The 24,196-nt window shown below is 43.5% G+C and overlaps 2 protein-coding genes across 7 annotated transcripts in view; one reads left to right on the plus strand and one right to left on the minus strand.

Moving 5' to 3' along the window:
* Nucleotides 1-22,567, minus strand: part of acer3 (alkaline ceramidase 3) — a 123,732-nt gene extending 101,165 nt beyond the window's left edge. For 3 of the 5 annotated variants that reach the window (XR_007569358.1, XR_007569354.1, XR_007569357.1), the window contains exon 1: nucleotides 22,381-22,567. Coding sequence is in view for 1 of the 5 variants with exons in the window: in XM_050036243.1 (XP_049892200.1) it covers nucleotides 22,381-22,483 (103 nt within the window). In the remaining 4 variants the exon portion in view is untranslated. Of the gene's footprint in view, nucleotides 1-14,118; nucleotides 14,260-22,380 lie in introns of all 5 variants that reach the window. The other 2 variants (XR_007569359.1, XM_050036243.1) reach the window with 2 other exon arrangements.
* LOC126384541 (E3 SUMO-protein ligase ZBED1-like) lies at nucleotides 122-3,782 on the plus strand. Of its 2 annotated transcripts, XM_050035657.1 has the most exons (3): nucleotides 122-2,189; nucleotides 2,402-3,030; nucleotides 3,133-3,782. In XM_050035657.1, the coding sequence occupies exons 1-3, from the start codon at nucleotides 1,334-1,336 to the stop codon at nucleotides 3,523-3,525; spliced, it is 1,878 nt and encodes a 625-aa protein (XP_049891614.1). In that variant the 5' UTR covers nucleotides 122-1,333; the 3' UTR covers nucleotides 3,526-3,782. The 2 variants fall into 2 exon arrangements, with proteins under 2 accessions (XP_049891614.1, XP_049891622.1); XM_050035665.1 differs by having other exon boundaries at nucleotides 122-3,030.
* Nucleotides 22,568-24,196: the final 1,629 nt, after the last annotated feature.

The raw sequence follows: 24,196 nt of genomic DNA on the forward strand, positions 1-24,196 counted from the left end.
AGTAGAGGCCTCGGCGCATGCGCACTTGCACCCCCTAGCTCAGTACCCACCCCACCCCCACCCCCCTCTCTCTCCTGCTCGCTGTGCGCTTGGCGAAGAGGCAGAAACAGGTGCTCACAGACTCGGGCGTACTATACGCGCAGCGGACTCCGCGAGGAATGTCCGCAGTCATTCGGGCTTCCATAGTCGAGCGCACTTCCGCGCTGTAGTTTCCTGTAAAAATGTCCGAGAAAAATCCCAGCGATGTGAAAAATACATGCCTAGCAGTCTTTTGTGTGACACTGGTGCACGGAGCGGAGTCCGTGTGGTCGTAAAATCTGAGCTTTGCGCGCACAGGGCTTGCGGACGTCTGCTTTTAGTCCGGGCGGACCTCCGCGGAGTCCGCTCTGCGTACGTTCCAGGCTGTAAAATGACGTTAGCGGTCTGGTCGGTCTCAAAAAAAAAAACCCCGGTCCAAGACGGAGTACCGAACCTAACTGGTATTACCGAGAACCGACCCAACCCTAGCGCAATGGCTGCACACTGAGATAAATTGAGTTCAACTTCTGGAACACAGCAGTGCGCATCGCATGTCATATGACAAGGATCAACCAATCCCAGTCAGCAGATATCTTTCCCATCATCCGTAAATATCAGTCTCTGATAAATATGGAGAAGAAGCTGATCATTTTAGTGCAGGGCTGCCAGAGCTTTACATCTGTCCCACGGACAATAGGCCTACACACAAACAGTGCCTGGAAGATCAGCTCTGCACTCAGGATTTCCAGTAAATAGGCCATTATATGGTGCTTGTTGAGGTTGCTTAGCATACTCAGATGCAACCTGACGCCACGCACTTGAAAACTGGCACAGAAAAGGCACAAGAGTTGCACCTAGCACTTGACCTTGCCTTTTCCAGGTGGTTAAAGACACAACATATGTAAAAAGATATGAAGATTCTCTTCACTGGTCTACATCGTAAAAAAAGTACAATATTTTAAAAATGACAAATAGTCATAGTCATATACTCTAATAATAAATGGCTACAGATTTGGATGGATGATGAATGTTATTGGGTTCGAATGGACTAATATTTGGGTAGAGGACATTTGACGAAGTCACCTTAGGCTATAGGACACTGTGATGGGCATTTTTTGCTGTTGTATGTGTTAGGGCTGAACGATTAATTGCATTTGCGATAATATCGCGATATGACAAAACGAGATTTTCTAACCGCAAAGGCTGCGATTTGACTGGTCACGTGATCTGGTCACATGACTTGCGAGTGAGCCAAGCGGAGCAAAGCAGAGCAGGCAGGGAGAGAAGTCAACGCTGCGCTTTAACCTGCTGCACAATGGCCTCAGGCTTGTCAGAAGAGCGCACAGCTAAAAGTTTGGTACCAAAGAGGGGCGGCACGTCAGTTGTGTGGAATTATTTTGGCTATAAAAAAGAAGATGCTGCGCAACGTCAGGTATTGTGCAGAACGTGCCTCGCTACTGTTGCTACCTCACAAGGTAACACTATGAACCTTTATCAATACTTAAAAAAAACCCACAAAGCCATGTACGATAGTTGCATGGCTAGAATGCCAACGACCAGTGCTACAACTTCAAGTAAGCAAAGTACCAGCCGACAGGGATCACTGACCGAACTGTTTGAAAGTATTACTCCTTATGAACAGAATTCGAAACGGCACGCGGAAATAACTCAGGCAATAACGGAGTTCATAGCGAAAGACATGATGCCCATTAGTGTAGTGACCAATCCTGGGTTTACGGCTTTGGTAAACACAATGGATAAGCGGTACAGAATGCCCTCACGCACACATTTTAGCCAGGTTGCCATACCTGAGCTATACAAAAAATGCAGACAGAGAGTTGCAGCGGAGCTGAAAACAGTGGAGTTTTTTGCAACAACAACTGATCTGTGGTCGAGCCGTACGTCGGAGCCATACCAGAGTCTAACGGTGCATTACATTGACGAAGACTTAAATCTCAAAGCTCGCTGCCTTCAAGCATCCTACTTCCCGGACGACCACACGGGGGAAAACACTGCAGCCGCCCTGAGAGAGGGGCTTGCCAGCTGGGATCTACAGGAAGAAAACCACATCTGTATAACGACGGACAACGCATCGAATATGGTGATGGCAGCACAGATAAATGAATGGACCAGACTGCAGTGTTTTGGGCACCGATTACATCTTGCCATCGGTACGTAAATTAGTATCATGACGTATGTCGGCATGTGTGTGCGTGATTGTGTGAGCAGAGAGAGACAGTGTGTGTGTGTGTGTGTGTGTGTGTGAATGTAAGAGGTGGAGGGAGAGAATGTGAATGTGTGTATTTATTCCAAAGTTGATAACCTTAATCACACAAATCAAATTGTATAAATTACACTGTTCTTATATTATTTTGTATTACAGGACATGCACTCAAAGATGACAGAGTGTCAAGAGCAATAGGGCTGTGCAAGAAGGTGGTGGGGCACTTCTCTCACAGTTGGAAGAAGAAGGCAGCAATGACTGAAGCACAGAGGGAGCTCAAACTTCCTGAGCACAGCCTCATCACTGAATGCCCAACAAGATGGGGATCCAAAGAAATGATGATTGCCAGGGTGCTAGAGCAGCTCAAAGCCATTTCTCAGGTATTGTCAGGTGACCGATATGCACGCTCCCTCATCCCATCCTGGCAGGATGTTCAGGTGTTGGAGTCTATTCACAATGCACTGCATCCTCTCCTGGACTTTACAGATGCTCTCTCTGGAGAGGAGTATGTGAGCATCTCCTACCTCAAACCAGTTCTTCACCTTCTGGCCACATCAGTCCTGGCTGAAGATCAAGAGGACACTGACCTGACTAGGTCAATCAAAACCAAGGTCCTGGCATACCTCAATGATAAGTACAGTGACCCCAGCATCCAAGAGCTTTTGGATGTTGCATCCTTCCTGGACCCCAGGTTCAAAACCCAATACATCACCGCAGACAACATTCCTACCATTAAGACCCGACTCAAGACTGAAATGCTGGAATCAGCAAGGCGTGCATATAGCCAGGTTAGTAATAATTATGTATCTATGATATCACAAACACACTTTATATTTATTTATTTGTAATCTAACTTCAATACTAATTGCTGTTTTTTTTTCATCTGGTAGGAGAAGAGGTCTCGTACTGAAACCACTCCGAGGCCTCAAGGTGCACAGCCCTCTGGCGAAGAGGTAAAGAAGTCTCTTGGCAGCTTCTTCAAGACTGCTGTGGCCTCTTCTGCTTCTCCCATGCAACTTGAAGATGTCACTGAGGCAGAGTTAAACATTTACCTCATGACCCCTGCCATTGATGGAGAAGATGACCCCTTAGCCTGGTGGAAGGTGCACAAGATCAACTTTCCACGACTGTGCAATATGGCCCGCAAGTATCTCTGTGTCCCTGCGACAAGTGCTCCTTCAGAGCGTCTTTTCAGCGCTGGAGGGAATATAGTGACTTGCACTCGCTCGTCTTTAAAACCAGCGAAAGTTGACATGCTGGTTTTCCTTGCAAAAAATCTGTGAGCTCCTGAGAACTACACAGAAGAATCTTTCTGGCTGACAGTGCCATACTCATTTTGCACTTTAGTATGTTGTGTGCTGCTGTTACTGAGTGAATATCATATTTCCATTAGTGTTCAAAAAGTTTTTTTCCCCTTCTTTTAATAAGAACATTCACTAGTTTATCTTGTGTTCATTGGGAGTTTGATATACCTAAAAAATGTCCAATTGGTTAAAGCAGATATTTGTTCTCCTTACTTTTCCTGCACTTTAGTATGTGCAATGTTACTGACTGGAGATCAGTAAGCTTTATTTTTTTTATATTTATATCTGACTGTATATTTTATTNCATATTTCCATTAGTGTTCAAAAAGTTTTTTTCCCCTTCTTTTAATAAGAACATTCACTAGTTTATCTTGTGTTCATTGGGAGTTTGATATACCTAAAAAATGTCCAATTGGTTAAAGCAGATATTTGTTCTCCTTACTTTTCCTGCACTTTAGTATGTGCAATGTTACTGACTGGAGATCAGTAAGCTTTATTTTTTTTATATTTATATCTGACTGTATATTTTATTCATTTATTTATAGACTGTCCTGTTAAGTTCAGACAGTGTTTAAGAAGTGCAGTCCACATATCATGTTTCATGAAACGTGAAAAGTTAGACATGTTGAAGAGGTAAAGCCACAGATTTGTTTGCTTTATTGTTGTAATCTGCGCTTTAAATAAATCTGATATTGTTTATTATGAAACAGATTGATTTATTGCTTGTGTTTGTTGAAAAATACATGAGAAGAGGACCTTGAAAAAATAATCGCATATTAAATCGCAATCGCAATATTGAGGGAAAAAATCGCAATTAGATTATTTTCCAAAATCGTTCAGCCCTAGTATGTGTTGTATGTTTTATAGACCAAGCAATTAAACTGGCAGATTAAGCAATAATGAAAATAATTGTTAGTTGTCACTCTAATTGTTTTACAGTATGTTGCTGCACTATTTTGTAGTGCCCTGGTTGTACTGTTGTCATTTGTGAGAGATTAGTGTATTCATTTTGTCATTTTTGAAGAAGATGAACTGAACAGAAGTGTGACAAGAGCACTGCTGATTGGAAACCTGATAACAGCTAAGAAAACCTGGGGTGGGGATGTGGGGATGGCCTCAACAACATCAAAGCCTTATCTGCAGAAGTGGCCTATGGTTGAGCGGGTCATAGTGTTTGTCTACGTAAACCTCTCCCCTAGGCTATTGCAGTGTTCTTGCTGTGCTGTTTTCAGGCCCATGGGGAACCTGATAAAACAGAGGTCAGCACTGATCCTGACGTTGGTCATTCTAGGTGTGGTAAATGATGCACAAATATGGGCATGTAAAACAATCTGCTCAAAAATTCTGCTTACTAGTATTTACATAACCAACATGACACTTTACCTTTATCTGCAGGTGTCCGATAAAAGCCAAAGGCCTTTCCAGGAGACTTCAGAGTGGCCATTTCAAAATGTGTGGACTTTGGTTACTGATAATAAATGCACACATGCCACACATACTACAGCATGTGTTTTGCTTTTCACATATCAATGTGATTAGACACCGTCTTTATGACCTCTCTCTTTGCCTGAATTCTCCCATCACCATGTGCTGATGTTTTTACAAAGAGAGATAATACATAAAAGCACACAACACATAATGATTTAATCCATGCTGGTGTCTCTTTTCTACATGAACAATGCCACATTCCAGCCATGGCAATCTGAATCAACATTTAAATGCCAAACAATTCTCCTACGGCAGAAAACAATGATGTCGCTAGGCCACCATGTGTCATTTATATAAATAGAAGCTTCAACTGAGTGTCCTTTATATAATAATAATATATATAGTAGGCCTACACAACTTGCACTTCACAACTAATTGCCTAGAATTGGACTTTTTAGGACAATAAAATGTAGTGTATATCACTGCAAAAGCCTCTAAGTTAGCATGGATGAAATAAACAGAATATAAGAAGGCAGCAATAAAACTGAACTCTGACCCACTTGGCTTCAGTTTACCTTGGACTAACTGTTGCATCACTGAGCACCTTGAGTACCATTGACAATAAGACAGCAACTGGAAGGCCCTCGATATACAATGAATAAATTGCACTCCAAAGATTTAAACTTCAATCGGGGTTTCCAAACATTTTTATCAGTGACCCTTTGCTGCATGTCGTCCCCCCAATCTCCCTCTCTCTCCCCATTTTACACTGTCCTGTCCATTAAAGGCAAAAAGCCCCCCAAAAACGTAAAAAAAAAACCCCACAAAAAAAAAAAAAACAACTCATTTGTTAGACATTCCCGCTGCCATCTGAGTTCATCAGCTGAACTCAGATAAAACAGAGCTTATTGTCATTGGGTTCCCACACATCACACAACAAATTCTGCCTTTCTGTCTGGTTTGACAGTAATTTAAGTTTTAGGTTAAGGTTAAGGAACCATGTCACAAAGTTTGTGCAATTGTGTTTCCATCATCTTAGAAATATTATTTTTCAGCATCGCCTAATACTACGTCACGAGAGGGACTCTGCCTCCTTGACCCTGCCTCTGTCCAATGTGCAGTAGTAGGTGGTAGTGAGTCTGAGCGGCAGTAAACTTGTGAGTTAGTATTTTTTTGGTTGTTAACAGTGCATTTCACCATTTGTGATTATGCCGAATTATTGTGTTTGTGCAGGTTGCACAAACTCGAGTATGTCAGGACATCGAGTCCACCGCCTTCCAGACAGAAAAAGGAGTGGAGTTAGTTTTCATGCCTGGGTGTGTTTTGTGCAGGTGAAGAGGCGCGATTTCACGGCTTCATCTGTGACCAAAAAGGCGGTAGTGTGCAGCGCATATTTTATGTTCCTGGCGGAGCCATCCCGCCCTCGCACATACCCCCGAGGCTCGGGTCTCCCAGGGAGGGCTCGGGAGGGAGGGAGACCCGAGCCTCGGGGGTATGTGCGGGGCCAGTCAGAGCTGCAGGCTACAGTGAGGCTAAAAACAGAGTTCATATGACGCTTTTCGAAACAACTTTTTATGTCGCAGCTGCAGCACACTTGGATCACTATGGATGAGCAGTATGGAGATACTTTGTGGATTCAATTTTGTACTTCTTGGACGTCAGTCTGGGGCGCCGTCTGCCATTAGGTGTGCTAGCCGCTGCCCCCGCCGAACTCCGCAAGGGATGTGAGGACTCTAAAACTTCACCAGGGCCTCCAGCGGCATATGGGTGAGTAGATAATGGCTGAATTTTTCATTTTTGGGTGCACTATCCCTTTAACTGAATTGACCGCTACTCTTTCTACCCTTCCCTCCATGTGCGTCTGCATGCTGGCCTGGTGGATTGACAGTAAGTGCTGGAGCGGATCACTGGAATGGACTGCTTGAATCGCGGAGCCCTGGGCTGGCCGGAAAACCTGGATCGGAGTTCTGGGATCGGCATTTTTCCATGCAGTCCAATCCGATGCACGTTTTTTGCTAATATCGGTGGCCGATACCGATCTGAATATCAGATCGGGACATCCCTACATTTAAAACCACTCCATGATCCGTCTGTGGATCCTGAAGAAGAGCGAACAGCGAAAGAATACAGCCCTGAGGGGAACCACTGTTAGAAGTAATGGGGGTAGATGTGTGGTCATTAACGAAGACACGCTGCCCTCTGTCTGTTAAAAAGTTTAAAAGCAACAATAAGATCTGATGTAGTGCAGGCTCCATCAGTGAATTCTTTTAAAATCAGACTAGATAAATTCTGGTCAAATAAGGATTTTTTTTTATAATTATAAAGTAAGGATATGATTTTTGTGGATTTGGATTATTTTTTAGATAATGTGAGATTATCTTGGATATATTGTTATATGTATTAAGTGATATGTATGTATTATTGAGGTTTTTAACTGTATATTGTGTTTTGTTTTTCTTGTATGGCTGATAGTATTTTGAGTCTGATGTAGAGGATTTATATCCTGTATCAGATGTATTTTCATTAAATTTTCATTAAGCATAAAATCATCATAAAATAAGAGGCTAGCCGTTCAATTAAAATATGGGGCTGCATCTTATTAAAAGCGGAAGAAATATCGGCAAATAAAAGTCTCACGTGGGTTTGGGTTTTTCCAGGTGCTTTAGTGCTCTGTCTAAAATGAAAAGTTTTGCGTCATCAACACCTTTACCAGCTTGATAAGCAAACTGCACTGGATCCAGTCTGCCATCAGTTAAGGAGACTACTTTTTCTTTTAAGATTTTTTTCAAAGATCAAAGTCCAGCTGGAGGTGTCCCGGCACATCCCACTAGTAGGAGGCCCCGGGGCAGACCCAGAACACGCTGGACGGATTACATATCTTGTCTGGCCTGGGAACACCTTGGGGTCCCCCAGGAGGAGCTGGAAAGCACTGCCAGGGAGAGGGATGTCTGGGGTGCTTTGCTCGGCCTGCTGCCCCCGCGACCCGGCCCCGGATAAGCGGATGAAAATGGATGGATGGATGGATGGATGGATGGATGGATGGATGGATGGATGGAAATTGAGCAATTTTGCTCAGGTTCGGGCCCACTTGACTTGCTGCTGTGTTGTGCAATGGCCTATTCACTAGGGTTGGGTAGACAAACCCGGTACTTTTTGTACTTGGTACTAATTCACGTCGGTACTACCGAGTACCGATTCACTTAAAATGAATCGGTGCCAAATTTCGGTACCTGAGGTGGAGGCAGAGCGAGAGCACATGACTCGCACCTCAGACTCAGCAACAATGGCGACAAAAAAAATGTGTAGAACAAAAGTTAACGTGCAGCACTGTTCCTAAATGTTCTCAATAAAATGTTGGCTTTAACCCTATGGGCCTGAACGACGCATAGTGCGTCACACCCGTTCTTCTCTGTGGATTTTCTCTGTGACCGTGCGTCATAGCGAGAAGCCACGCATATCACATGAAACAACGGAACTGTAGCTTTCCGACAAAGTAATCCAGTGGTTTCACAGCGAAAAAAATTGATAAAGTTACAATAAAATGATGTATACAGCTTTGCACACACATTACTGTTGGATGGATTACTCGCGAACGCAGGCTCGCACAGAAATGCCACGCATATCACATGAAAGCGCAGGACCAGAGCTTTTCCAGATACCACACATATCATTGTGCTGTCATCCCATCACGCCATAAATCCAGATCAATTGTCTACAAAATAAAAACCTGACGAATTTCTTTACAATCCATTATACATATCTTGTTATCAGTTGCTTCATATAGTGAGGAATATCGTATCTTACCACGTCTTAGGCTTGCGTGTGTTTCTCCCTGTCTAGCCACATTTGTAGTCCGGCTTTCAAGATGCAAATATCTCCATATTGTCCAGTTGACACTCCATCAAGCTTTGTATGACAAGACAAGCGCACTTCACCTTTGCGCACCCAGACAACTGCAGCCTAATTATGCATGCTGACAGTGCAGTAGTCACCATATACATTGAGGGGGACACGTGCCCCCCCACCAATGCCCAAAATGTCCCCCCAATATAAAACTGAAACTGAAAAACAAATATTATCTTGGAGGACATCATTGCACTTGGTTGACTATTTTTCTATGATCTTAGATGTAAATATTGCATGTTTCTTTCAGATAAAACACATTTTTGACTTGTGAATGAGTCAATGGAATTTCTTGCAATAATGAAAAAATACTGGCAATCATGTCCGCCTGGCACAAACCACATGTTTTGGACAACTGTGAAGTGACAGAATGTCCCAGCATCATGGTTCTTATATTGCCAGATTCCAGAGAGTCTCCCCTCTTCATATATGGCAGAATAACTTCCAACTTGCTATGGTGAGATACATGTAAAAATGTAAGAATTTAGGCACACATATTTGTTTTTTCATTGATATAAAAATGAATATAAAATACAGGCACATAGAAGGAAATGGAATGATGGCAAATCTGGTTACCCCAGATTGTCCTGAAAAAAAAACAAGATATAGCATGTGTATGTAGCCTTTATAATGACTGTGATATGAGCTTAAAGTAAAGGCAGTAAAAATACCCCAAAAAGGCCTTGGGTCCATAGGGTTAAAAAGTACCGAAATAAGGTACCGTTTGGTACCGATACCGAATTCCAGATACCGGTACCGGTACCGTATCGGTTCAATTATGAATGGTACCCAACCCTACTATTCACATGCTGGAATTTATCATTTACGTGACAACACCTGAACGCAACACAGGCTGAGTGTGTGTACAGTGCCGTGCTGCGCTGCTGTGCGAGAGCCGTGTTTGACTGTGCGTAACAGCAGTCTGTTGATGGTCATTTACACACTGTCCATAACAATAACTGTGTCAGACCAGTGCCCCCCTAATATAATGTAGGGGAACCATTGAATCAAGCAAGAAGACCCATGATACCATTTATTATTATATTGTAATCGCAATCGCGATATTGTCCATCAAAATTGCAATCGCACATTTTTAACAAATCATGCAGCACTACTAATATATCGCACAAACCTTTGATGGAAACATGATTATCATGTCCAACAGCTCTAAAATCAGTCATGTGTTCATATCTTGTGTCTATTTTTGGAATTAAGTTGTTTGAATGGGACAACAGGTTTTGGGTGAATGGGAAAACATGGTTTTGGGTGATCGGAACAGTGCTATAAGACTTTGCCAATAAAGAAAATGATCAACCATGCAACAGAGAACCATTGTGTATGCAATGCATGCTCTAGTTTAGTGCTTCCCAATCTCTTCATGTGCGCAGAATCCTAATCAACCAAAAAATAAATAAATATATATATATATATTTATTTATGTATGGATTAGCTTGCTTTTGCTAGGTGTGTTTTTTTTTTTTTTTTGCGCATCATTGTTGCTAGCTGGACTAGCCAGCTAACAAAAAGCACCAAGTTTACACTAATACACTATTCAACCCAACCCTTACTAATCCTGACTATGCATTGTTTTAACCTCAGTTAATTTTTTTTTTTTTAAATCAAGCATTTTTGTTAAACCCAATCAAATGTATTCAATAGATTTCAGACTTAAATATTTTTTTTTAAATCTAAGTCAAATGTGTTCAATGAAATTTGTAGGGCTGTAGTCAACCAAAGAAAATCTTGGTCCACTGAAGTCATACATATACATCTTCAACTAATTGATTAGTCTTGAGAAAAAAAAATCTGCACGTTATTTTTACTTCTGTGGTGGTGTGTCTGTGTCACTCTGCAGTTACACCTCCAAAACACTAGTCGGCGGTGGAGGACTCTGTTAAGTGCTGTAAAGTTTACTTGATTCAAAACACACATTAAATATGGCTTAATAGAGACAATTTCAAACACACGTAGGTAAATTGGCTTCACTATAAATCGCAGCATTGACAAACACTGGTCTTTATCTCAATCAATCAATTTTATTTATAAAGCCCAATATCACAAATCACAATTTGCCTCACAGGGCTTTACAGCACATCCCTCTGTCCTTAGGACCCTCACAGCGGACACATCTGGACACATTTCCCCCACCAATACAACATGCTAACATTATTAGCACAAGCCTATGGCATTTCACATTGTATAAATTAGCCTAGTGGCTAGCAATCTTTCCCTCTTCTCATATAAAACCAGGGACAACAGCAACATTTAACAAAGGTAACAGCACACAATTTGGCTCAATTACAACTCACAAGATACACCGACAAATCAACTGTCACACTAAACACGTTTTCCAAACAAATACAACATGCTAACATTATTAGCGCCAGCCTATGGCATTTTACATTGTATAAATTAGCCTAGCGACGGGTGAAGTTTTTCTCTGTTCATATGAAGCCAGGATAAATCCCGAAGTATAAATCCCTAAAGGATATATCACAAAGAAGACTTAAAATGCTATTTTAGTGGAGGCTTTACTGTCTTCGCAATTTATTGTTTCTTATCTGTGAAATACAAGTAAATACAAGCTTTGTTACCACTGAGGGAAAAGGTGTCAGTATACAGAAACTGACACTAGGTCTGCGTCATGGCGATGCTGAGCGTTAGGGTGGGGGAGTTCAAAAATGTGTAAACAAAGGGGGTGTTTTGAAAACACCCCTATTTTCACGGCCTGTCCCTCCCGCCGCAGGAAATAATGGATTAACCCTGGAAAGCTATTGATGTAGCACTTTCCTCCTTATGAAAGAAGCTAGGCAATTATTCGACCAATGAGAATTTGGTCAGATGAGAACATATCAACCAAATAATCGATCAGTTGACCAGGAGACTACAGCCCTAGAAATCTGGTGAGAGAGAATTAAGAAAGGATATGGAAGGGAGGAGGTTATTGTGACAGGGAGAACTATGGGTGGGTTAAAAATATCGATATTTAGATATTGAATCGATATTCATGTGTAGGAACAATTATCAAACCGTTTTTTGTTTGGTTTGCCCCGTTAGTCTCTCGTGGTTTAGTGCTTAGCGCAACGTTATTGCAGTCAGATGATCAGATCTCGCGAGATCCAGGCCATGTGCTTCAGAATGAAGAACCAGCATGGCGGAAGCGGACGCTCAGCTGATGTCACCGTCACATTTAAAAGCCAATGTCTGGCGGCACTATGGCTTCAAAAAGAAAGAAAACTGTGAAGAACTGGACAAAAACAACGCTGTGTGCAAAATGTGCAAAGTGGAAGTGAACTACAACGGCAACACAACAAATCTCCGGAGCCATTTGACAAGGCATCACCCAGAGCATACTCAACAACAACCAGGAAACAAGTCACTGCAACAACCCTCACTGGAGAAAGCATTTGGGACGAAGTTTCAGTCCACGTCTCCACATGCAGAGAAAATCGCTTCGGCTCTGGCAACTTTTATCTGCAAGGATCTCCGACCATACAGCTAGTCGAAAATGTAGGCTTCAGACATCTCGTCAAGACACTGGAACCACGCTATGCGATACCGACATGGAAACAACTGAGGCAAGTGACAATCCCAAAGCTGTACACAGAGGTTAAAAACAACGTCGTAACTGCACTGAAATCAGCAGAGAGAGTTGCTATCACTTGCGACAGCTGGACAAGCAGAGCTACGGATTCCTACTTGACCATCACTTCTCATTACATCAACAGTGACTGGTGCCTCATGTCCCATGTTTTACAAACGCAGGTGATTGAAGCCAGCCACACCGTGAGTCATCTTGTTGAGCTGTTGACCGAGGCTCTTCGAGAGAGGGAGCTCACGGACAAAGACCCAGCCATCGTTACAGACAACGCGGCCAACATGGTCCGGGCAGTGGCCTCGATGGAGTTGCATGTTGGCTGTTTCGCCCACACGCTGAACTTAGCCTAACAAGCAGCACTCAGAATAACCTCTGTTGCCCGACTGCTTTGCCGAGTGAGGCGGATTACAGCCTTCTTCCATCGCAGCACAATGGCAAGCAACATGCTTAAGAGAAGCAAAATATTCTGGAGCTGCCTCAACACAAGTTGGTGATCGACGTGGTGACCCGCTGGAACAGCGCACTGCGCATGCTGGAACACTTCTTGGAGCAACAACCAGCGATCACAGGTGAATACCATTAGGGGCGCATATGCGTGTGCTGACCCTAGGCACTCTTATGGCTAGGTAGCTTGGCTGGCTAGGTAGCTTGACTGGCTGGCTGGCTAGGTAGCTTGGTTGGCTAGGTAGCTTGGATGGCTAGGTAGCTTGGCTGGCTAGGTAGTTTGGCTGGCTGGCTAGTTACTATCTTGGCTGGCTAGTTAGCTTGGCTGGTTAGGTAGCTTGGCTGGCTAAGTAGCTTGGATGGGTGGGCGGAGCTTGGCTGTGTGGGCGATGTGTGTCTGACTGCAGGGTGTCCTGCATGGCGGTGTAGGCCTGGTCTCATCTCAGACCGACAGAAAGACAGACAGACAGACGGACAGATATAATATGTTTAATGATGTTTGTCTGTCTATGTGCCAGTGCCAAAGATGAATTTCAATTTAAAATTAATTGGACAATAAAGTTTTTCTTATCTTATCACAGCAACTCTGCTCTCATCTGAGGTGTGCAGGAACAAACGAGACCTCTGCACCCTGACAGAAGCTGACGTGACAGTGGCAGAAAATATTGTGAAAGCTCTCCAGCCACTGAAGGTATCACTCTTGTCTTATTCTTATGTTTTGTATTTTCTCATTTTTCTTTCTTTTGTCATTTGTCTTATCTTAGCTCATCCTTTACTGCAGCACTTTGAGATCTGTTTCAGATATAAAGTGCTATACACAAATATAATGTATTATCATTATTATTATTATTATTATTATTACTGAAGGCAGCCACACTGGTCATGTCCGAAGAGATGACCCCAACACTCTCCGTCATTGCAACCCTGCACACACAGCTGTTGGATGAGATGATCAGTGTCCCCAACGACTCACCCGTGATTAAGGACCTCAAGACTGCCGTGCACGACAACTTGGATTCAAGGTATGCTTACTAGCAGACTAATACATTGGTTGTCTGTACAAAATTCAATCTAATGGGTTTCCAGCAAAGACAAATTTATAACCCCTAGGGTGTGCTCGGTTATTTTGCATTATAAAATAGTTAAAATACACTGGGGTGTGTCTGTGCATGTAAGTGTACTGTATACACAGTGTATACCTGTATCTATGCAAAGCCAATGCAATGAATCAATGCTGCTGTTTCTGTACAGCAGGAAGACAGCTCCCTTGCTGCTGATCCTCCTTCAACAAAGAGGTCCAAGGAACCTTCTTCTGCACTGATGTCTCTCCTGGGTCCAGCCTACAAGCCAAAAGAACCAGTGGTACCAGTGAGAAGTGCACCTGAGAAGGCACAGGATGAAGTCAAAGGATACAGAGAAGTAGATCCTCTCCCACTCTCTGAAAATCCACTGAGCTGGTGGATGAAGCATGAGGCGAGTTACCCCCTTTTAGCTCACCAAGCGAAGCGTTTGTGTGCCTGGGACCAGTGTCCCTTCTGAGAGGGTATTCTCAACCATTGGTGACATTGTCACAGCAAAAAGGAGCTGCCTCACTCCAGAACATGCCGATCAGCTGCTTTTCTTGCAGAGAAATCTTACGGTCCCCAGCAAATAGTGAGGAAGCATTCATGAAGGGGCCTTAGTGTCATGGACTTTACAGTTGGGTTTAGATTGTCCACTTTTCTTTTCTTTTAAAATGCACTGTAGTTCAGAGGTGGGTTTTTTCAATTTCTATTCAAATTGCACCAAAGCTTTGTGAGACAATCAATGCAGTGATTGTATGTTTTCATGAGGTACACTTCAGTATTACCTTTTGTCTATATGTTTAGTGTCCATGGATGTGGGTCTGCTCTGGTTAGTCTGGTCTGGGTCTAGCCTGGTCTGATCTGGGTCTGGGTCTGGTGTGGTCTGGTGTGGTCTGGTGTGGTCTGGGTCTGGTCTGGTCTGGTCTGGTCTGGGTCTGGGTCTGGTCGGGTCGGGTCTGGTCGGGTCTGGGTCTGGGTCTGGTCTGGTCTAGGTCTGGTCAAAGCTCTAGACTGGGTCTGGGTCTGTGTCTGGCCTGGTCTGGGTCTGGTCTGGGTCTAGTGATTGTTTATATTTTCTATTATTATTGTTTACATTGGTTGGCTGCTGGTGATCTGAGTGAGCAAGAGTCTCAGTGCCACACACTGGTAATACTAATAGGTAGGGATGCACCGAATATTCGGTAACCGAATATATTCGGCCGAATATTGCAAATAAACACACATTCAGTATTCGGTGGAATAAGTTAAAAGCAAGGCCGAATAATAGTGGCGTGTTTTGATAACGCAATCAAACAGCGTCCGTGACGGGTGGAGTAAAATGTCGGCAGTGTGGCGATCCGCCCGTCACGGCACTCGCATTTGCGACTAAAAATAGTTTTGAGCAAGCAAAATAGGCTTAAATTATTCAGCACGCTGTGCGAGCAGCCTCCAGATTTTGACCACCAGCAGAAACGAAAGGCGAATCCCATTGGTTGTGGGTTGAACGGGGGTCACAGACACAGACAGTAATGTTTTCCTGTCAAATACGGCGGCCATCGGCTTACCGCGACGGAGAAGTCGGCTCCAATAATATCCTCTTCTTGGTGTCATGACTGCCCTAAAGTACCTGAACAGCCGAACCAGCCGAACACAGGTATGTGATGTGTCAGAGGAGAAACGAGCCGTTCACGGCCCACAAACCTCACCACACGTCAGGGGAGGAGGGTGGCTGGTTGATTCTTATTTTATTTATTTATTTTATTTTGATTCCCCCTATGTTAATCACTTATTGATGCTGTTTTTGAAGTATGAATAAGTCAGTAAGTAATTTATTCCATTGAAATATCATTGATGTATTATAGAAAAGTGATTTATCTTTTTATAAATGACAAAAGGCACATCTGCCTTATTTTCGCTGTGGTATCGTGATACTACTCAGAACCATGATATTTTCATTGGTATCGTACAGTGGGTCCCAATATTGGTACCCTGACAACACTAATCTGGAGGGGGTTCATCTGCAAAAACTAATGAAAAACTAAACAACAATATTCGGTATTCGGTACTCTGTATTCGGCCAAGCGTTTAATATTATTCGGCTTCGGCTTCAGCCACAAATCTTCATTTCGGTGCATCCCTACTAATAGGTGTTAACTAGGTTGAGAATGTGCATTGCATGCACCATGAGCCAGATGTACAGACCTAAAATCTGTTTGCACTACAATGTTTGAGAATTGGAAATGTTCATATTACTTGTATTTTTTATTTTATTTACAAAGCAAAACACCGTTTACAACATGCTGCTGTTCAATATTTGTTTGTGGAAGTTTAAATGGAGACGAAGTTGCTCTTTTGTGTTGTTGAATGACTGTCGGTCATCATGTATAGATAAAAAGTACATGATGTTGTGTAAGTATTTGTTAAATGGTCAGTTCTTAATGTAAATATTAATATTTAATTATGCATCATGTTAGAGGGTTCCTTTTACAATTGAATTTACAGCATTAGTTCTTTGAGAATCTCTGCCATTACCAAAGCAAAATTTGTATTGTAACTATAATATCGATATCACATCGTATCACATCGTATCGAAAATCATATTGACTTGGGACCTTGTGTATCAGAATCGTATCGGATCGGGAGGTCAGTAGCGATACCCAGCCCTAGTGAGGACAGACAGCTTTATCTTGTATGAATTGTGGATGGACTTCAGAAATACAGTTGAACAGAAATGTACATGGAATCCTAATTCATCATGATGAACAGGAAAAGAAAAATGTCCATCCATCCATTTTCATCCGCTTATCCGGGGCCGGGTCGCGGGGGCAGCAGGCCGAGCAAAGCACCCCAGACATCCCTCTCCCCAGCAACACTTTCCAACTCCTCCTTGGGGACCCCAAGGTGTTCCCAGACGAGACGAGACATGTAATCCCTCCAGCGTGTTCTGGGTCTACCCTGGGGCCTCCTACCAGTGGGACGTGCCCAGGACACCTCGAGCACCTCAACCGACCCCTTTCAACCCAAAGGAGCAGCGGCTCTACTCCGAGCTCCTTCCGGATGTCCGAGCTCCTCACCCTTTTTCTAAGGCTGAGCTCAGCCACCCCACGGAGAAAACTCAATTCCACCGCTTGTATCCGCAATCTCATTCTTTCGGTCACTACCCAGAGCTCATGACCATAGGTGAGGGTTGGAACGGAGATGGACCAGTAAATCGAAAGCGTCACCTTGCAGCTCAGCTCCCTCTTCACCATGACGGACCGGTGCAGCGCCCGCACCACTGCAGAAGCCACACCGACTAGCCGATCCATCTCACGCTCCCTCTACCCTCACTATAAAACAATAACATATCATCTCGCGATAAACACTTATGTGCCGTCGATAGAAAAACATTCAATATACCATTCGATAATGTTACTGTATTCTGTCGGGAAAAAACACGAGGAAAGCCGCGCAAGTTACCTTCGGAGACGGGCTGTGCGAGGTTGGTTGCATGAACACACTCACTTGCTCCCTGGTAACCTAGCAACGGTGTCACGCAAACAGCTAACAATGTCAGGTTTGCCAGGTCTGCTTGTAAGCCATTTTGGGCTTGTTTTTTTGTAAAGCCGCTTACAAATATTGGTAGTCTGCAGTTTTTTGGGCTTGTTTCTAAAGTGGAGTTGGTTATTTGGGCTTGCTCTCTAAACATCGCCTTTCTCAATAAGTTATTTAAACTCAAATAAAATATATGTATGTGAAATATGTACTCATCATTCAGATCTTGTTCAGCATACCGGCACTGTCAGTGAAAGTAAAATGGCTCGTTATATGCAACTTCTTTACTTTCATTTTCATTCATTCATTTATTCTTTCCACATTTTTGGTCAGCTAGTTGGTTTGGTAGAGTTCAAGGGCAGTAAATATAATGTATTTCTAAAGTAATTTTGTTTGTTTGTAATTTTTGTTACTCCGTGTGCCTTGACTGATAACTGTGATTGAAATCAGAAGAAAGCTGAGTTTAAAATAAATGTCTTAAAATTCATTTATTTTCTCCTGGTCCTTATTTTAAATAGGTTATAAAAAAATATCGATAATTATCGTTATCGATCAATATGAACCAGCTATATCTGTTCGGATCGCACCTGTTTTTTCCTTTCCCTCCTCTCTTTCCCCCGTTCTGTGAGTGTGAGCAGGTGAGGCAAGGTGCTGCAATCATCTCCACACCTGCAGTCTTTCAGCAATCAACCCGGAGGATATGAGACCGGCTCTTCCCATTTAGTAGTCGCCAGTTCGTTGCATACCCTAGTGTGGTAAAGTTCTTGTCCCCTGTCTTGCACCAGTTTTGTGCGTATTTGGTCTTTGCCGTTTTTACCTCGCTCCTGACTCCAATTTCCTCTGTTTCCAGACAACATCTCTCCGGGACTTCTGCTGCTGACCTGCCTCGCGTGCCGCTGCTTTTTGCCTGCTGCTGTCAAGCCTCAAGCTGCATCCTCCTCTGCCTGCTCCGCTCCTCTGCCTGCTCCACTCCTCAGCTAACATCCGATCCTGGATTTCCCTCACCCTGCCTCGGTCCAGCTTCGTCCTCTCCCCGGTCCTCCTTATCAGTGGTACCCACCAGTTGCTACTCACTGCCCACGTGGTCCAACAGCAGCGTCTTCGCCTTCCATGCAAAAGACTCGAGTTTGAATCCCACTCCGGCCTATAACGATAACTCACTTGATTGTGAAGAATAAACCTTTTGAACTGAGCTCAGCTGTTGTCTGCATATTGGAGTCCACCTATCGTTCTTAATTTAACAATATTGTGATATACTTTTCAGCCATATCGCCCACCCCTAATTCCACATTCCCGAAGCCAGTCCGCAACGCCAGGGATCAGCACGCCAGGCGCCCCGCCCCTGCCTGCCACCTGGCACACAATGCACTTGCCCCTGATTTCTGTCCCTGCGGGTGGTGGACCCACAGTAGAGCTTAGATAGGGCCAAAAAAAATCCAGCCCGACCCCACCTGAGCCCGTGCATGTTCTGTCCGAGCCCGGCCTGGCCCGGCCCTTTAACTGTAATTAAGAGCCCGAGCCCGGTTTAAACCCAACATTTTTTTTTAAGGATATGAATGTGGACATTGAAGGCTGACTCTCGTCTTTCTTTCCATGGCAAGCCTTTGTCATGTGCCTCTTAAGTGGCCCCGTCTTTTTGCTGTTATATACCAGTATCGTGCTGCATTTGGTACACTCAACGAAGCCGACACACACGTTGTCACCGTTGACTCACACGTGCGCAGCCAGTGGCGCCGTCAAGGGGTTATAAGTAGTTGGTTCCATAGCCTAGGTCTATTATGAGGAGCCCTACCCGTCCGAGCCCGAGGATAGTGGCGGGAAATTACAGGTCGGGTCCGGGTCGGGTTCGGCCTCGGGCAGAGAATCTAAGCTCTAATCCACAGGGCAACGGCTCCATGTAATCCCTTCAGGCTGAGCCCTAAGGCCCGACTACCAGAAGCTCGCTGGCGAGCTCTGCCCCGGGTCTGGCTCCAGGCGGGGGCCCCAGTGTCCCCATACCGGGCAAGGTGCTCACCTCCTGAAAAGTCCATGTCATCGAGGTCTTTGAATCGCTCTTAGTCTGGTCCCTCCCCCGGGACCACTTTGCCTTTGGACACCCTACCCGGGGCTATTAGCCCTGGACAACACAGCTCCCAGGTTCAAAGGGACACGCAAACCCCTCCACAACGTTAAGATTAAGGTGCCGGTGGTGGTCTTGGAGAGAAGAAAAATGAGCATGTGAAATTATATCAAAGTATGAAATAAACTAGGGATGCACCGAATATTCGGTAACCAAATATATTCAGCCAAATATTGCAAAAAAACACACATTCGGTATTCAGTGGAATAAGTTAAAAGCAAGGCCGAATAATAGCGGCGTGTTTTGATAACGCAATCAAACAGCATGCCGTGACGGGCTGAATAAAATGTCGGCAGTGTGGCGATCCGCCCATCTCCACACTCGCATTTGCGACTAAAAATAGTTCTGAGCGAGCAAAATAGGTTTAAATCATTCAGCACGCTGTGTGAGCAGCCTACAGATTTCAACCACCAACAGAAACGAAAGGCGAATCCCATCGGTTGTGGGTTGAACGGGGGTCACAGACAGACAGTAATGTATTCCTGTCCTCCCATAATATCCTCTTCTTGGCGTGTGGACTGCCCAGAAGTACCTGAACAGCCGAGCCAGCCGAACACAGGTATGTGACATGTCGGAGGAGAAACGAGCCGTTCACGGCCCACAAACCTCACCGCACTTTAGGGACTGTTCTTTACTTATGAAGGGGAGGAGGGTGGCTGGTTGATTCTTATTTTATTTATTTATTTTATTTTGATTCCCCCTATGTTCATCACTCATTGATGCTGTTTTTGAAGTATGAATAAGTCAATAAGTAATTTATTCCATTGAAATATCATTGATGTATTATAGAAAAGTGATTTATCTTTTTATAAATGACAAAAGGCACATCTGCCTCATTTTCGCTGTGGTATCGTGATACTACTCAGAACCATGATATTTTCATTGGTATCGTACAGTGGGATCCAATTTTGGTACCGTGACAACACTAATCTGGAGGGGGGTTCATCTGCAAAAACTCATGAAAAACTAAACAACGATATTCGGTATTCGGTACTCGGTATTCCGCCAAGCGTTTAATATTATTCAGCTTCGGCTTCGGCCACAAATTTTCATTTTGGTGCATCCCTAAAATAAACTGTGCAAAAATATGCTTACACTAGAAATCAGGGATAAGATGTCCTGTCCCAATCACCAAAAGCTCCTGTCCCAAAGGTCCTGTCCAGGGCCATAAATAAATAAAGTGCAGGTAATGCGGTTGCACTGGGGCCCATGGGGTTGTGGGGCCTGTAGAGAGAGCAGTTGGAGGGCATGCTTTCTCTAGGGCAGAGAATAGGCCCATTCGAGTGATTCAACTTGCCACCTCAGAAATACCCCTTTGTTCAAAGAAGAACACGCATTAAAATACAAATGCGGTCATCTGTTTTACACCCTCAAGAAGGCAAACCAATCTCTGTCTATGTTTCTTTTTTTTTTTCTTTTCTGAAATAGTCAGTAGCATCTATAACAAAATTATATGTTCAATTATATGTTCAACTATTTTAAAAATCAATTCATTGATTAATTTCTTATTTTATTTGGTATTTTTGTCATATAGATTTGCAGCAATTCTTGGTCATTTGTATGTTGATTTTGTTCAACGTCAAGTCTGTACTTGATTATGTAAAGATACGATCAAATATACAGTAGCTGTTTCGACACAAAATCTGGCACTGGGGCCCATCATAATAGCGTGCACTGGGGCCTATCCTAACTACTGTATGCCACTGGTCTTGTCCCTATCACCCAAATGTTACCAAAAACAGAGGTTTGGAATCAGTTTAATTAAAAGGGTATGTCACGCCTCCTTGGAAAATTATATAACTGTCTTTCCCAGACAAATAGATAGGTAACATCATCAGTATTACATGTATCATTTGTTAGGCTATTTTTCTATTTTAGGCTAGAAAGCCTACAGATGGAGGATATTCAAAAACTGTCCCAACTACCCTTAATTCACCCCCTATAAATTCTGCAAAGTAGGATATTATAGAATTTCTTGCTGAATTACGTGTTGGTGTGGCAGCCATTAATGAAAAAGACTGTCCTTTGAAAAGCTAATTAATACCATGCACAGAAAAGAGGGCTGGACTACAAATCCTCTGAACTCATTCCCCAAATTACTTTCTTGGGCTTAAATTGCCTTTACAGTGATGAGTTACCTTCATGAAAGCCTGCTTACAGTTTTTGAACACTATGACACTAACTGTGTTTAAAATCTAGATAATGGTTCCTGAGGAACCAGTTTGTTATGGTTAGACTAAGCAATGAGGCGCCTTGGTAATCTGGAGAAGACGTTTCATCAAGTTTCAATTGAATGACGTTAATGCACCTTGAGAGGGGAAACATTCATAACCACATACTACAGTCGAGCTGAAATACAAGTAAGTGCTGGACTGAAATTAAAATGTGATGTGTCTATGGGCTGACACTGTACCGAGCGAAACAAAAACCTTCAGTAAAGCTATGCAAAACAGCCTGACTGGAGCATTATCTCCGCGGCACACAGCTTTTCTTTTTCCTCATTACAGCTCTACATGGTAAAATCCCGTGCGAGCTAGCTAACAAGTTAGCATACTGACAGACCGTAAATTCATAAAACCCGAGCAAACAAGGTAACGTTAACAGAAACATATTCTACGATTGTTACAGCCGCTGCTCCCACGTCATGTTTACGTTATTCAGGGGCGACTGTAAATCCACAGAATGGCTGTCCTCCCCCAAAGTCTCCTCAAACCAGCCACGAATGTCACACTTTCCACTATGAGCGATTAAATGTATTTACTTACAGAATTCCGCGATGTAAAAAGAGACGACATAATTTTCTTCGCACCAGTCCAGTGTTGAGGTCGGCCGCCCCCAGTATCCTTGCCTTTCTGCCGACGGAGCCATGATGGAAGAGGAGGAGGCTGTGTGGGTAGGCTACTAACGGATAGTCCCATCACAGCACGAGCTCTCCTCGAGCCCTCCTCCTCACGAGCCATAGGAAGTCCAGGTACTGTTGATCAACTCAGTTACTACTAATAATAATAATATTAACAACAATAATAATAATGATAATAATAATAATAATAATAATAATAATAATAATAATAATAATAATGCATTGTATTTATAGGCACCTTTCAGTGGCGGTTATAGGCCAGTTTAAATGGGGGGGGCAAGCTCGGGCCAGTCCTTTTGATACAGGGGCACATACAAGTAGGGTCAAATATCTAAGTCTGAACAATAAGAGATTGTGATGATAAATACTGATAAAAACACTAGTGGTATGTTATGGTTACACTTAAAATATGGCTAAGGATTAGTGGTTAAACATTTCAGTAATCAAAAAAAAAAATTACTAACGTAGTGATCTGCCTCTGGAGGGCTATTTTATCATTTTAAATCATGTGCAGACAAAATATTCTTTTAAAACTCTCTCACTCACAAACACAGTTACAGATTGGCAAAACAATACAAAATACGCAATACGAAAAGAAAACAAAAGGTAAGACTCAAATCAATTACACACAAATAGACACAAATTACTGCTTTCCTCCTTCCCTCCCTCCCTCACGTTGTGCAAGTATGGCACCCTGAATCAGAGCATTTAATTTTACGCAGCTTCGAAAAGATTTCAAAAGCCCTCTGGTAGTTGAATGCCTCTGGGACAGGCCCATTTATGGCAACCCATGGGATTCGTTGCTTGCGCGATCCAGCTGAGGCGCGGGTGCAGGAGCTTATAGCGGCCATTCAAGTCAATGTAAGCTGCTCCACCAGCCGTGGCCTAGAAGTGGCTCGGCGCTCCGCTCCGCTAAAAATACGTGCCGGGTCCATTTCTGATGGACGCTGCACAACGGCACATCAATTTGCATAGACCAAATGAGTCAAACAGGAAGTCAGGCGCAGAAAAGACGAGAGTATCCAGTCAATTTTCAAAATAAAACACCCATGAAAACTCCGGATCGTATTTCACATCGCTACATCAACATGATGTGACATGTAACTACCATGAGCCAAATGACAAAGAATTTTTCAGAGCTTACTTCAATGGTGCTGTCTGTTGCCGTGCAGTTTCAGAGTTGTCTTAAACACAGCCACACAATTCTCTGCCGATGTTTTCCGGGTGTTTTCAAGAATGCTTCACAAAGTGGATATCGGTATTCCTCAGTATTCCGCTTAGAAATGCGTTCTGCTCTATCAAGTCAAGCTCACGCTAGCGCTAGGAGAGCAACGTCTGTGGTGAGGCCGGGGAGGGTGAGAGGGAGGAAGAGGGGAGCCAAAGAATTCTCAGTGGGCGCTCCAGCCGGTGCGCTACAGAAAGACGTTCATTTACCAGAGGCATTTTATATCTGGCCGATTTTTGGAGACTTTAAGTGGTCAGACCAGCAACCTGTTGAGACGACTTAGTTCCGCGTTCCGCGTTGCACCTCTGACACTTCGGCGGGGGGTCCACAGGGGGGGCCGGACTCAGAGTTACCGGGGCACTGGCCCCTGCTGGGACACCTTGTAAGACACAGTTAAAATGTATCAATAGATGATGAAGTCAAACAATTGAGTAATATATGTACGTTTATTGTAACTAATAACTCAACAAAAATCATTACTATGAAAATTAGGTTT

Source organism: Epinephelus moara, chromosome 3, assembly GCF_006386435.1.
Source record: "Epinephelus moara isolate mb chromosome 3, YSFRI_EMoa_1.0, whole genome shotgun sequence".
NCBI classification, from domain to species: domain Eukaryota; kingdom Metazoa; phylum Chordata; class Actinopteri; order Perciformes; family Serranidae; genus Epinephelus; species Epinephelus moara.

What these genes read in the sequence shown, in the direction of transcription:
- LOC126384541 (XM_050035657.1), top strand. Translation starts at nt 1,334, where the DNA reads ATGGCCTCAGGCTTGTCAGAAGAGCGCACAGCTAAAAGTTTGGTACCA. An exon ending in CCGATTACATCTTGCCATCG is followed by an intron (nt 2,190 to 2,401) that starts GTACGTAAATTA and finishes TTTGTATTACAG; the next exon opens with GACATGCACTCAAAGATGAC. An exon ending in CAAGGCGTGCATATAGCCAG is followed by an intron (nt 3,031 to 3,132) that starts GTTAGTAATAAT and finishes TTCATCTGGTAG; the next exon opens with GAGAAGAGGTCTCGTACTGA.